Source organism: Nicotiana tabacum, chromosome 16 (assembly GCF_000715075.1).
Source record: "Nicotiana tabacum cultivar K326 chromosome 16, ASM71507v2, whole genome shotgun sequence".
Classification (NCBI taxonomy): domain Eukaryota; kingdom Viridiplantae; phylum Streptophyta; class Magnoliopsida; order Solanales; family Solanaceae; genus Nicotiana; species Nicotiana tabacum.
This window is the reverse complement of record NC_134095.1, coordinates 170,208,949-170,220,474: the sequence shown is the minus strand read 5'-3', so window position 1 is coordinate 170,220,474 and position 11,526 is coordinate 170,208,949. Positions and strand designations below refer to the sequence as shown.

Sequence of the window (11,526 nt, the reverse complement as noted above, 5' to 3'; positions counted from 1 at the left end):
TAGAGGCCTGCAACTTTACCACAAAGCTTTGTTGAGTACTTGAATTTGGTTCTCTTATATATGGTTACTTCATCACATGAGCACTCAAGAGTGACTGTTTTCCAACTGTTAGGTGATTTCTTCTCATCTGCATCAGTCTTGGTAGGTAGAATTATCATGTACATGTGCTAGTGAGAGTATGAGCACTCTCGTGGTAGAGTGGCTAAAGGGCAACTCGGTGCACTAAGCTCCCGCTATGCGCGGGGTCCGAGGAAGGGCAAGACCAGAAGGGTCTATTGTACGCAGCCTTACCCTGTATTTTTGCAAGAGGCTGTTTCCACGGCTCGAACCCGTGACCTCCTGGTCACACTGGCTATGGACAATTATTACGAATTACGAAGACTTTTTCTATACTCCATGCATTTTGGTCCCAGGGAAATGATCACAATGTCAAGGCATTTTTGCGTTTTAGCAAAACTGATTTTGGCTCATCAAAATGATAACATATCAGAAAGCAGAATGTTGTTCAACAGTGAGTTTATACATATCAATCTCATCACTCAAGCCATTTCCTTGGTCAGTGTATCTCCTTTTCTTTCGTTAAAGAAAATAGTACGTACATGTTTTATTTGAGAATATCAGTTAGAGCTGATTAACATTGTCTGATAAAGATGCAGAATGAATATACCTCAAATATTAACAATTTCATGACAAAGTTTAAAGTTGATGCATATTCATAAAACTCAAGCATACACAGAGATGCATACTAAATCTATAGTGTTTTTCACTACTAATTTCTGCTATATTTTTAGCCTTCAAAAACTAAAAAAATCTAACCTGACGAGCTCAAGCAACACCAAATGACTTGGGATCTAACTGGGGATGGAAATTTCTCTTCGAAAAGCTGTTATAAATTAATTATCCCTTGCCTTCAACGGATTTTAGTTGGATTTGGGATATGAGGTGCCCAAATAAGATCAAATATTTATTGTGGAAATGCCTTCACAATAAACTCCCCAGTATATCCTACCTCTACCATATTGGCATAAATATAGATCCTACATGTCCAGTATGCAAAGACAGTAATAACGAAAATAGCTAACCCAATAGCAGATTCCGCAGCTGCCACCGTTGGAACCAATGAAGCAAATGATTGACCCATCATATCATCCGAAGAAACAGAAAATACCAAAAAGTTCGAATTCACAGCTAATAACATTGATTCAATTGGCATTGACATAATAAGAACATTTCGTCTATTAAGGAGGATTCCCCGAATACCTGAAATAGAGATAATCATAGAAAATGTGAAATATTTGATAGGATCCGATAAGGAAACAATTGAGTATATTTTGCAATTACTGGAACATAAGGGGTTTTTAATGCCTCCCCAATTCATAACATGCCCCATTGCGAAAACATTAATAATTTAAATATCATCACTCTCACCCCTAATCTCCCATGGAAAGATCTATATCCTTTTGTCCTATGGAGCATTTGGCTCAATCGAAATAACAACAATTACTCTAATACAAGCTACAACTTTAATCCAAAACACGTCATAGTTCTAGCAACTGAGTATAAGCTACTCACTGAAAATAAACAAATTACTGTTTCTTCCCATGCAATTAAAGTTGCATGGCACAAGCCCTACCCAAACTTCTACAAACTCAATATTGACGGTGCGTTCAAAGATAAGGACAAATTAGGGGGTTTAGGAGGTCTAGTCAGAGATCATAATGGCAACTGGATAATGGGTTTCCAACACCAATGCCCAGCAACTTCACCTCTTCAGGCTGAACTACTAGCACTTAAGGAGGGTCTCAACATAGCTCTGACGAAGGGTTACACTCATTTGATAATTGAAACAGACGCAACAGAGGTAATCAAACTAATTAATTCTAGGTGTGCTTCTCACGTTTTGATTATATGCACCTGCAGGTGGTTAATACTCCAGCTGAAGCAGCCGACAATCATCCATAATTTCAGATAAGGGAACAAAGTAACCCATAAGCTAGCAAGGGAAGATTTTAAAGATGGAAAGGAACATCAACTCCTACATAGACAACCCCCTTATGTTATAAATAAGCTGGCTACAGATAGGACGGAATGTGTTTATTTTGTTAAGACTATTAGTATTGATGTATGTTGTAGGCTAGCCAACCAGGGCAATATAAATGTCCTTAAGGCTTGTTGTTTTCTGGATGATGTAACAAACAATATTCCGTAGTTTTATATATAATCTCCCTTTTGTCAAAAAATAAAATAAAAATGACTCCATGTATTTCAGCCAAACATTAAAATGAAAAAGCAATTTTTTGGATCTCTTTTAGGTGGAGATGGACACCTCCAGAATATTCATTCCACGGATTGTACACATCCACGATTACATAGGATTCATTTCATCTGTTCGAATCACATAATCACCCATGATATTATAATCATACAGTTATTATTCCATGTATAATATTGAAATTAACTTACATAAAATCACATCTAAAAAATTATATTCTATAGATACCTTTTAATGTTTATAGCAAAATATTTAATTTTGGTTACCTGCTAACCCTAAGCCACTAAATACGCTATTCAGTTACACTATTTTCTTTCTCTCTCTACTTTGATACACTATTCAATAATGAACCGGACTCACACAAACTCTGCTTCACCGACGTGGCATTAAGCAAATCATAAGAAGAAGAAGAAGAAGAAGAAGAAGAAGAAGAAGAAGGCCCCTCATTACCCTGTCTCTCCATATACAATCTATACTTCTGTAAATGACTCGCCACGTTCTCTCGCGTCAGTCCTTCCACATTCATAAGCTGCATAATCGTCTTCGGCACATCGTTTTTGATACCTAAGTGGGCCACCACTTCAATTCTGTGATTTCTACATCTTCTAAGATATGGTATTGAAGGCTTTGACGTTGTTTTTTGCCATTGTGGTGCTCTTATCGGCAGTTGCTTCTGCTCAGGAAGTGACCTCGGCTCCGGTCCAGTGAACGGCGGATTCGCCGGAAATTAGGGTTTGTTCTTGAACAAAGACGACATAGTTTGGGGCTGAGCAACTTGATTTTCTGTTAATATATTTCAATGTATTTTCATGTATTTCATTGTATTCATTATCTTTTTTTCATTGTAATTCAATGTATCTCGTTGTATTCCATGTATCTCATTGTATTCATTATCTTTTTTTTCATTGTAATTCCATGTATCTCATTGTATTCACTGTCTTTTTTTTCATTGTATTTCAATGTATCCCGCTGTATTCTATGTATTTCATTGTATTCACTGTCTCGCTATATGCCATGAATATATTCATACGTTTTTTTTTAATTAATATAATTTATGTATTCAGATGTATTATATAATTTCTCTGAAGATTGCTATGTTCTTGGGGTATTTTTCGGTTGAGAATCTTTTTTTATAACTGAAAATACAAAATTTGTGTGTTATAATTAAGTTTGTTGAGTTATATTAGGAGTCTATTATGTTAATTGATTCACTTTTCGTTTTAAAAACAGTGTAATACCCTATTTCACGTCGTGAATACAATCGAATATAGTTGAATACAATAATATGTTTAGCTGTAATCCCATGTTTCACTCCATGAATACAGTCAAATACACTCGAATACAATAACTAATTAGCTGGACTTCCCTGATCCACGCCTATTTTTGCTACTGTATTCATGAATAGAATAGCTTAAATACATTTTATAACCACAGAAAAAGTATCTATAATCCGTAATATAGCAAATGATATTTATAGATGGCTAATTACTACTAAAAGATAGTGCTTTATGAAAATTAGTTTATTTATCTATCTATCTATATCTATATTATTATAAAAACACGAATAATTTATGCTAAATGTTAAACGACTAAAATATCCTTGAAATATTGATCGACTTTTATGCCCTTAAATATTCGTATAATTTAAGGATCTAATAGTAAATTACCTAATAATAGAATTCTTTTTTAATTTAAACTACACATAGCCCAACCCTACAAAGTAAATCCTACTTGAACTAAAAAAATATGTCCATAATTTTATTTCAAGAAGAATTATTGTTCCTAATTAGAATTCCTTAAAACAAGATACATACTAAAAGGAACATTTAATACTACGCTCTAAAAACAATTAATAACATTCTGAACAAAGTGAAAAATTGAATTTGTATTAGTTCATATAAAGCTAAAATTAAATAATTGTTATCTTTTATGATATGCTTTGTGTTCCTAAATATTAGGAGTTACTACATAATTCAAATACTTTGAGTTAATTTTTAAAATATTAAATAAAAAGAAAATAATTAAATAATAACTTTTTCAAACTAATTAGTCAAACACAAACTGCTTCTCACCAAAAGTATTTTTGAGAAAAACACTTTTGAAAAAAACACTTCTCAAAATAAGCTGATTTTTGCAGCTTGGCCAAACGGGCTAATAATATGTTTCACTTTTAAGAGGGAGAAGTCAAAGTTATAGAAGGAAACATACACCAAAAATGTCATCTATAAAGAAGTATTTTATCACGTTAATTACTTTATAATAATTATTTCATCTTGTAAATAATTTGTTACTAAATTTAGTTAGTTGTTCTTTCACATAAAAGTTCTGGCTAAAGATTTAAGTGTAACGCACGTACATAGTAACTAGTACTATATTAAAAACACGAAGACCCTTAACAAAATGTCATTCATCTTTTTTACCCTTTAAATATAGAGTTCACATTGAATAATACTGTAATTAAATTATTTATCTAATATATAGGAATAACCATTTAAATATTTTCCTACTATTTAGGATTTTGAAATCCCTAAAGTTTGGTGTATAAATTCTTCTATATAATGTTCGTACTATAGCATATTTGTATATATATGTTGCTGGAGATTTTACCTAACAGTAGTGAGAGAAATTGCTTCTTCCTATGTTTTTATTTATCTCCTTTTTTTATTCTGTCAGTTAATTTAATTATTTTATACTAAACCAGATTAGGAATAATATATATGAATGAAATTTACATGTCGTCCTATGCATTTAAGTTTCAGTCTTCTATTCCTAATATAAACATGCAAAAAGGCCAAATACAACCCATTCAACTTGGCACAATATTTCATTTTGGCACTTTATCTTTGCCTTGTTCCATTTTGGCCCTTCAGTTCTATTTTATATGTTCCATTTTGGCCCTCCAACTCTATTTCTTATGTTCCACTTTAACACAAAAGCTAAAACCAGTACAAAAAATATAGCACGTGTGTATACACAAATTTGAGGTGTAATAAATATCCAATTAAATATTGTCACCTGATTTTTCATCCATATCAAACGGGTCAATACTAAAATACCTGAACCAGACCATATAGTTGTTTGCTTCGAGTAATAGGTGTGTTTGCATTCAATTGTGTGGCCTCGTGATCAATGGAGTGGGTAGAGAACCATGAGGTCTCAGGTTTAAATTTCAGCCAGACTAAGGAATTGCTATAGAATTTGGGATTGCATTTACCCATATTTGATTATCTGTACTAGTTGATACTGGTATAAATTTTATACCAAAATCTTGGTATTACCTATTGCAATCGAGGGGTTAATCCCTCGATATACCACCTAGTAACCAAATGACCCTTAAATTATCAGGTACCCTATTAAATTAATCGAGATGCGTCCAAGCTGGCCCGGTTTCCGCAATTATTAAAAAAAGGTGTTTATGGTGTGTGTTAATTAGAAAAATATATGCTTTACTTAAGCTAGGCTGCTGCTTTATCAAAGAGTGAAGGCATGTATGGAACTATATTAGACAACATCTTTAAGTAGATTCAGAATTTAATTTAATGAATGTAGTGGTACTGCTCTTTTCTGACAATAGGTATGAACTTAGCATTAACATATTTTTTAAAAGAATTTGATCGGTCAGTGTCCATACCATGCTTCACTACTGTTGCGCAAGAAATTGTGAAAGTTTGAACTCCATGAATTTTTTCTGGAGTTTGAAATAATAAAAGTTCAAACTTCATGATTTTTTTTGGAGTTCGAATTGCTCATTAATAGGAACGATCCTTGGAGTTTGAATTGATAGATGTTCAAACTCTAATTAAAATTTTATTTCCACATTAAAAAGTGGCTATTTCTCAGTTATATTTTAAACTGTGACTAAATATTAGCAAGCACTTTAAAAATGGACATCCCACCCAAGTTTTTTAAGTCCGGTGTGTCCCTGAATATTGGTCCTGAAATTGAGTCTGATCAGGAAAGTGACAGGGAAATCAAGATGAGGTGCTCCTCGATAGGAGTGATGATGAGAGTGTTGGGAATAAACCCAGTAAAATTAGTATTTACGGTATTAGTGATAAACACTGAACACTAAGTTATGGTTAAATCAGCAAGAATAGAAATGCAACAATAATGACACCAAGATTTTACGTGAAAACCCTTCTGAATAAGGGAAAAAACCACGGCCAAGAAGAGCAACTAATATCACTATAGCAAGGAATTTTACACTGTGTAGTAACGAGTAAAAAATACTCCTAAGACCACTACACCCTCAAAAGAAATAAACACTCTTTTGCTTTTTCCACCTCACTACAATATCTCTCACACTCTATATTTCTTCACAAACTATTTTCTTATAGTTTATGGAATACCTTGTTCTCTCTTTTCTCTCTTTGTTGGTGTAGAAATGAGAGTTAAAGCTCTCCTTTTATAGCTAAAACCTCACTCTCTAAAGCCTACAATATTTGACAATTTACACACCCTTTTCACAATTTCAACAAGGTTGGCTACCAAACCAAACCAAGTCAATAAAATTGGCTACCAAATTATACAAATTCAATAAGGTTGGCTACCAAACCAAACCAAGTCAACAAAATTGGCTACCAAATCAATTGAATGAGATGGAAACCATATCAATCTCCCCCTCCAGTCTCATTCATCTAGAGGAGGTAGCACTATCTTCTAGTTTGAGTGCATGCCGACAAGTTCTTTGCATGGCTCGAACTTGTCTCTTGGTACCACCTTGGTCAACATATCTGCAGGATTTTCACTCGTGTGAATCTTTTTGACTTGAAGTGATTCGTTCTCCACTTGCTCACGAATCCAATGATATCTGACGTCAATGTGTTTTGTTCTCGCATGGTACATGGAGTTTTTGCTCAGGTCTATTGCACTCTGACTGTCGCAATAGACAACATACTCCATCTGTTGCAATCCAAGTTCTTGAAGAAATCTCTTGAGCCATATCATCTCTTTGCCAGCTTCAGTAACCGCAATATACTCCGCTTCAGTTGTAGATAGTGCGACACACTTCTGCAACTTCGACTGCCATGATATAGCTCCCCCTGAAAAAGTAAACAAATATCCAGTAGTGAATTTTCTGTTATCAAGGTCACCTGTCATATCAGAATCTGTATAGCCCTTCAAAATTGGATTTGATCCTCCAAAACATAAGCATTCACGTGAGCTTCCTCTTAGATACCTGAGTATCCACTTTACAGCTTCTCAATGCTCTTTTCCTGGATTTTCGAGAAATCTGCTAACAACACCGACTGCATGAGCAATATCTGGTCGAGTGCATACCATTGCATACATCAAACTTCCAACGGCAGAGGAATAAGGAATCTTGGCCTTTCTCTCTTTTTCCTCCGTTGTTGTTGGACACATCTTCTTGCTCAACTTCAGATGACCAGGAAGAGGTGTGCGAACCAACTTAGCACTTTTCATATTGAAGCGCTCCAGTACACGTTCTATGACTTCTCCTGTGACAAGTAAAGCTTCCTTTCGTTTCTCGAACGAGTAATTCTCATGCCCAAAATCTGCTTAGTATGACCCAAGTCTTTCATTGCAAAAGACTTATTCAACTGTTTCTTCAACTCGTCAATCTTAGAAGAATTCCTGCCCACAATCAACATATCATCCACATATAGCAAGAGGATGATAAAATCGTCATCAGAAAATCTTTATACAAACACACAGTGATATGAAGAAGTCTTCTTGTAGCCTTGCTCCCCTATAACAGACTCAAACTTTTTGTACCACTATCAGGGAGCTTGCTTCAATCCATATAAATTCTTCTTAAATTTGCATACAATATTAGGTACTGGTGAATTGTACCTAGATTCCATAATGAAGGACCTCAGAGAGCTTTACTCCCAGGTGGAAGTTAAGGTGCTTTTATACTCTCTCTCTCTCTCTCAGTTGGGGAAGCCAATGATGAAGCATATATATAGAAGCTACTGAAGTTGTTGATAAATAGCCAACTTTAATAGTATAATGCATAATTTGGGAACTTAATTGTATTTTTTACGACTATCCTCCATCATATATGATACTGGGGGTGTACAAATGAAACCGCACCAACCCGATAATTCGAGTCAAACCGAAAAAAGAAATCCGACTATGATTTGGTTTGGTGCTGGAAAAAAAAAACCCGACCATATTTGGTTTGGTTTGGTTTGGTTTTAACTAAAAAAAGTCAAACCGAAACCAAACCAACCTAACATTATATGTATAGACATTTTAAAAATATTTATTGTAGTGTAGTTTATAAATAGTTATTAATTTTTTTTATAGTTTTATCTTTTCATATATTATTTCAAGCTTGGACTTATAATTTTTGGATGCTGCAATAAGTTTTAAAGTTCATAAAAAAAAACTCAAATAAATCTTAAATCAATACTAATGTTAATAAAAGACATTCAATACAATTGTATTATAAATGAAAATAGTGTTAGATATTTATTTTTTAGTTTTTCCGTAGATTAGATAAAATGAATAACTTATTTTTCTTTTAGTGTTTGGTCATATAAATAATAGTACTTATTAGTCGTATTTATTTTAGCAACTTATTAGTAATTTTAAATTATGTTTGTTTTCATTATGGGTTATTAACAATACTTATTTTATACGATTTTGTTATCTTTATTATTGAATATTTTAGTACGATGCCATGACTCATCTCATATTTATGTTATTTTATTAAAAAATACCTTATATAATTCTATCTTACTATGATTAAAGAAATATTTGAAGCACAAATTATATATTTTGTGCTATGAAGACTTTATGAAGAAGAAACCCCCGAAAAACCCTAGAAAATTGAGATTGAAAAACCCAAATTTTATTGATTTGATCTGGTCTTTAAGTTTAATAGCTGTTTGTCCTGCAGTTTTTCTTCTTAAATCATTATAAAATCATGAAAGCAAGTATTCAAGAGAGAACTGAAGCGGTAATACTCTATTTACATAGTCTGAGTTTGGGCGTCCGTATATTCAAAAACTGTCAATAGTACATGACTTAATCATGTGAACTGTTTGCACAAAAACTATTTCTAGTTTCCAACATTATTTACACACCACAAGGTGAAAGAAAATGCTGCAAATATCTAAGAGCATCTTCAACAAAAAGATATCTCCAACTCACTATACTCAAAACTCCTGCACTCATTCTCTCAACCACCGCTCTTCCATCTTCTACCTTCAACCCTAACCTCAAATCCGCCACGAGCCCGCTAACCGTGTCGCTCGAGCAACATCCCGGTGGCGGCAGCTCCTCGGAAAACCACCCTTCCAACCCTAAAACAAACCTACCTTTCCCTTTACAATTCATCACATTAAAAACGCCCTTAAACCCTTCCAAAATCACATCCCATGTCACCCTCAAGTCACCGAGTGAATCAAACGGCCCCAAATCCCCGTTCTTGACATCAGTGGCAGAGCCAGGAATCCTGACATGAAAAATTCAAAAAAATGCAAACTTGAAACATGATTGAATACACTTCACAATCACAACAACAACAACACAGTATAATCCCACTTAGTGAGGTCTGGGGAGGGTAGTGTGTACGCAGTGTACGCAGACCTTACCCTACCCTGAGGTAGGGAGGCTGTTCCCAAATAGACCCTCGGCATCCTTCCCTCCAAGAACTTCCCACCTTGCTCTTGGGTAGACTCGAACTCACAACAAGATTGGAAGTGGAAGTTTCACAATCAAGGAGATTCAACATAATATATATACTGAAACCATTTCCTATATAACATCATCCCTACCTAACAAACTTCACTATAAAAGTCAAATTTTTCCGGAACCAATTTTCATGTGTTATTTTATGACATGTTCTCTATCACAACACTTCGCTAACACTAAAAAATATTTGAATCCGCTAACATTCAAAAATATTTAGAAAACGAGGCCGTTATAAAAAGATTTGACGGTTATAAAGAAGTTTGACAGCTATTATAAAGAACACCCTCCAACACTTACCTTTGCCATTGTTCGACATCAATATCGAACCGAAAAACACCCTTCTTGTCGAAACAAAGTTGGCTTCCATGCTTGACTAAAGTCACCATGCGTGTAGTGGTTTTATAGATGTTAAGTGCAAAAATAATGTTATTAAGGGAAATACGAGGTTTCAACGGCTGTTTCAGCCGGCGGTTATTCGCCCTGTGACCCAGGGCGTATAATCGCCGGTAAGAGACGGTGGGATTATAACAAGTATTAAGTGTAGAGAGAGAAGGGTAATGAGTGGAGCAAAGGGGTTGCCATATTTGATCTAAGGACATGGAAATAGACCATGATTTGCATACACATGAAGCTATAGCTAGTGTTTTTGGATCAAGATGGTTTGAAACAAGAACAAGAACTTGCCATGGAGGTGGTGAAACTGTCGCCATTGTCTTCTTTTTCTTTTATCACACCATTATTTTCAACTATAAAATCAGACTCATAAGAGTTAGAAGTAAGATTTTATCCAATTTCATTTCTATTGGTTTTAAGTGTCTAAAGAAGTGACACGTGTTGAGTTCTCGGACTTTTGCATGGTGGTGACGTGACACGTATGATATAGTTATACACAGTCGTTACTACTATGTCGACGCGTTTTGAAGAAGATTATGGTTCACTATTTTGCTTTTCCTTATTTTCTCCTTTGTACATATATAGTGTTTTTGATGACTTTAATTTAATATCGTGCGTTTATATTTCGAGAAAACAATATTCAACATGCTAATAATGTGCTTGGAGTGATTAGAACATTAAGATACTTACGTTATATATTGACGTGAATTAATATGTGCATTTTTTTACCAGATTTTGTGATTGAAATTAAGTAGAAAGTCAAGAAGTCAGTCATTCAATTTTGCATTATATTAAAATCAAGTATATTATGTCCACTAAATCTAATATATTTGTCGTTTCAGTGATGGGTACCTATGGCGAGAGACGGACCGAACGCCAGCTTCATCGGACTTTTAATTTTAAAAATTTCAAGCAAAATATATAATCGTTTTTAATATATATAGAATATATTCTTACTAAAATTAACGGAGACCGATGACCTCTCTTGTATAAGCATATGTTCGCTTCTGCATATGGCTAAAATATAATGTATTTTGACTTATTAAATGACTTTGTGATGTTAAATATTTTCTATCTCAATTCTCTTATAACTTTGAGTACAAATATCTAGTATAGCTACTTCCTTTTATCTCTGTTAATCGTATCTTTTTTTACTTAATTACGTCTTAATTTGCTAATTTTTTTATGTGTAAACT

General features: G+C 34.0%; 1 protein-coding gene across 2 annotated transcripts; it reads right to left on the bottom strand.

Moving 5' to 3' along the window:
• Positions 1-6,429: 6,429 nt before the first annotated feature.
• Positions 6,430-10,701, bottom strand: LOC107763559 (putative F-box protein At5g04010). Of its 2 annotated transcripts, XR_012700423.1 has the most exons (3): positions 10,235-10,701; positions 7,452-7,867; positions 6,430-7,314 (listed from the first exon to the last, which is right to left on the bottom strand). XR_012700423.1 is itself a non-coding variant. In XM_016582045.2 (2 exons), exons 1-2 carry the CDS (start codon positions 10,645-10,647, stop codon positions 9,320-9,322), a joined length of 792 nt encoding a protein of 263 aa, XP_016437531.2. In that variant the 5' UTR covers positions 10,648-10,701; the 3' UTR covers positions 9,190-9,319. The 2 variants fall into 2 exon arrangements, 1 of the variants encoding a protein (XP_016437531.2); XM_016582045.2 differs by lacking the exons at positions 6,430-7,314; positions 7,452-7,867 and adding an exon at positions 9,190-9,698.
• Between the last annotated feature and the right edge of the window lie 825 nt (positions 10,702-11,526).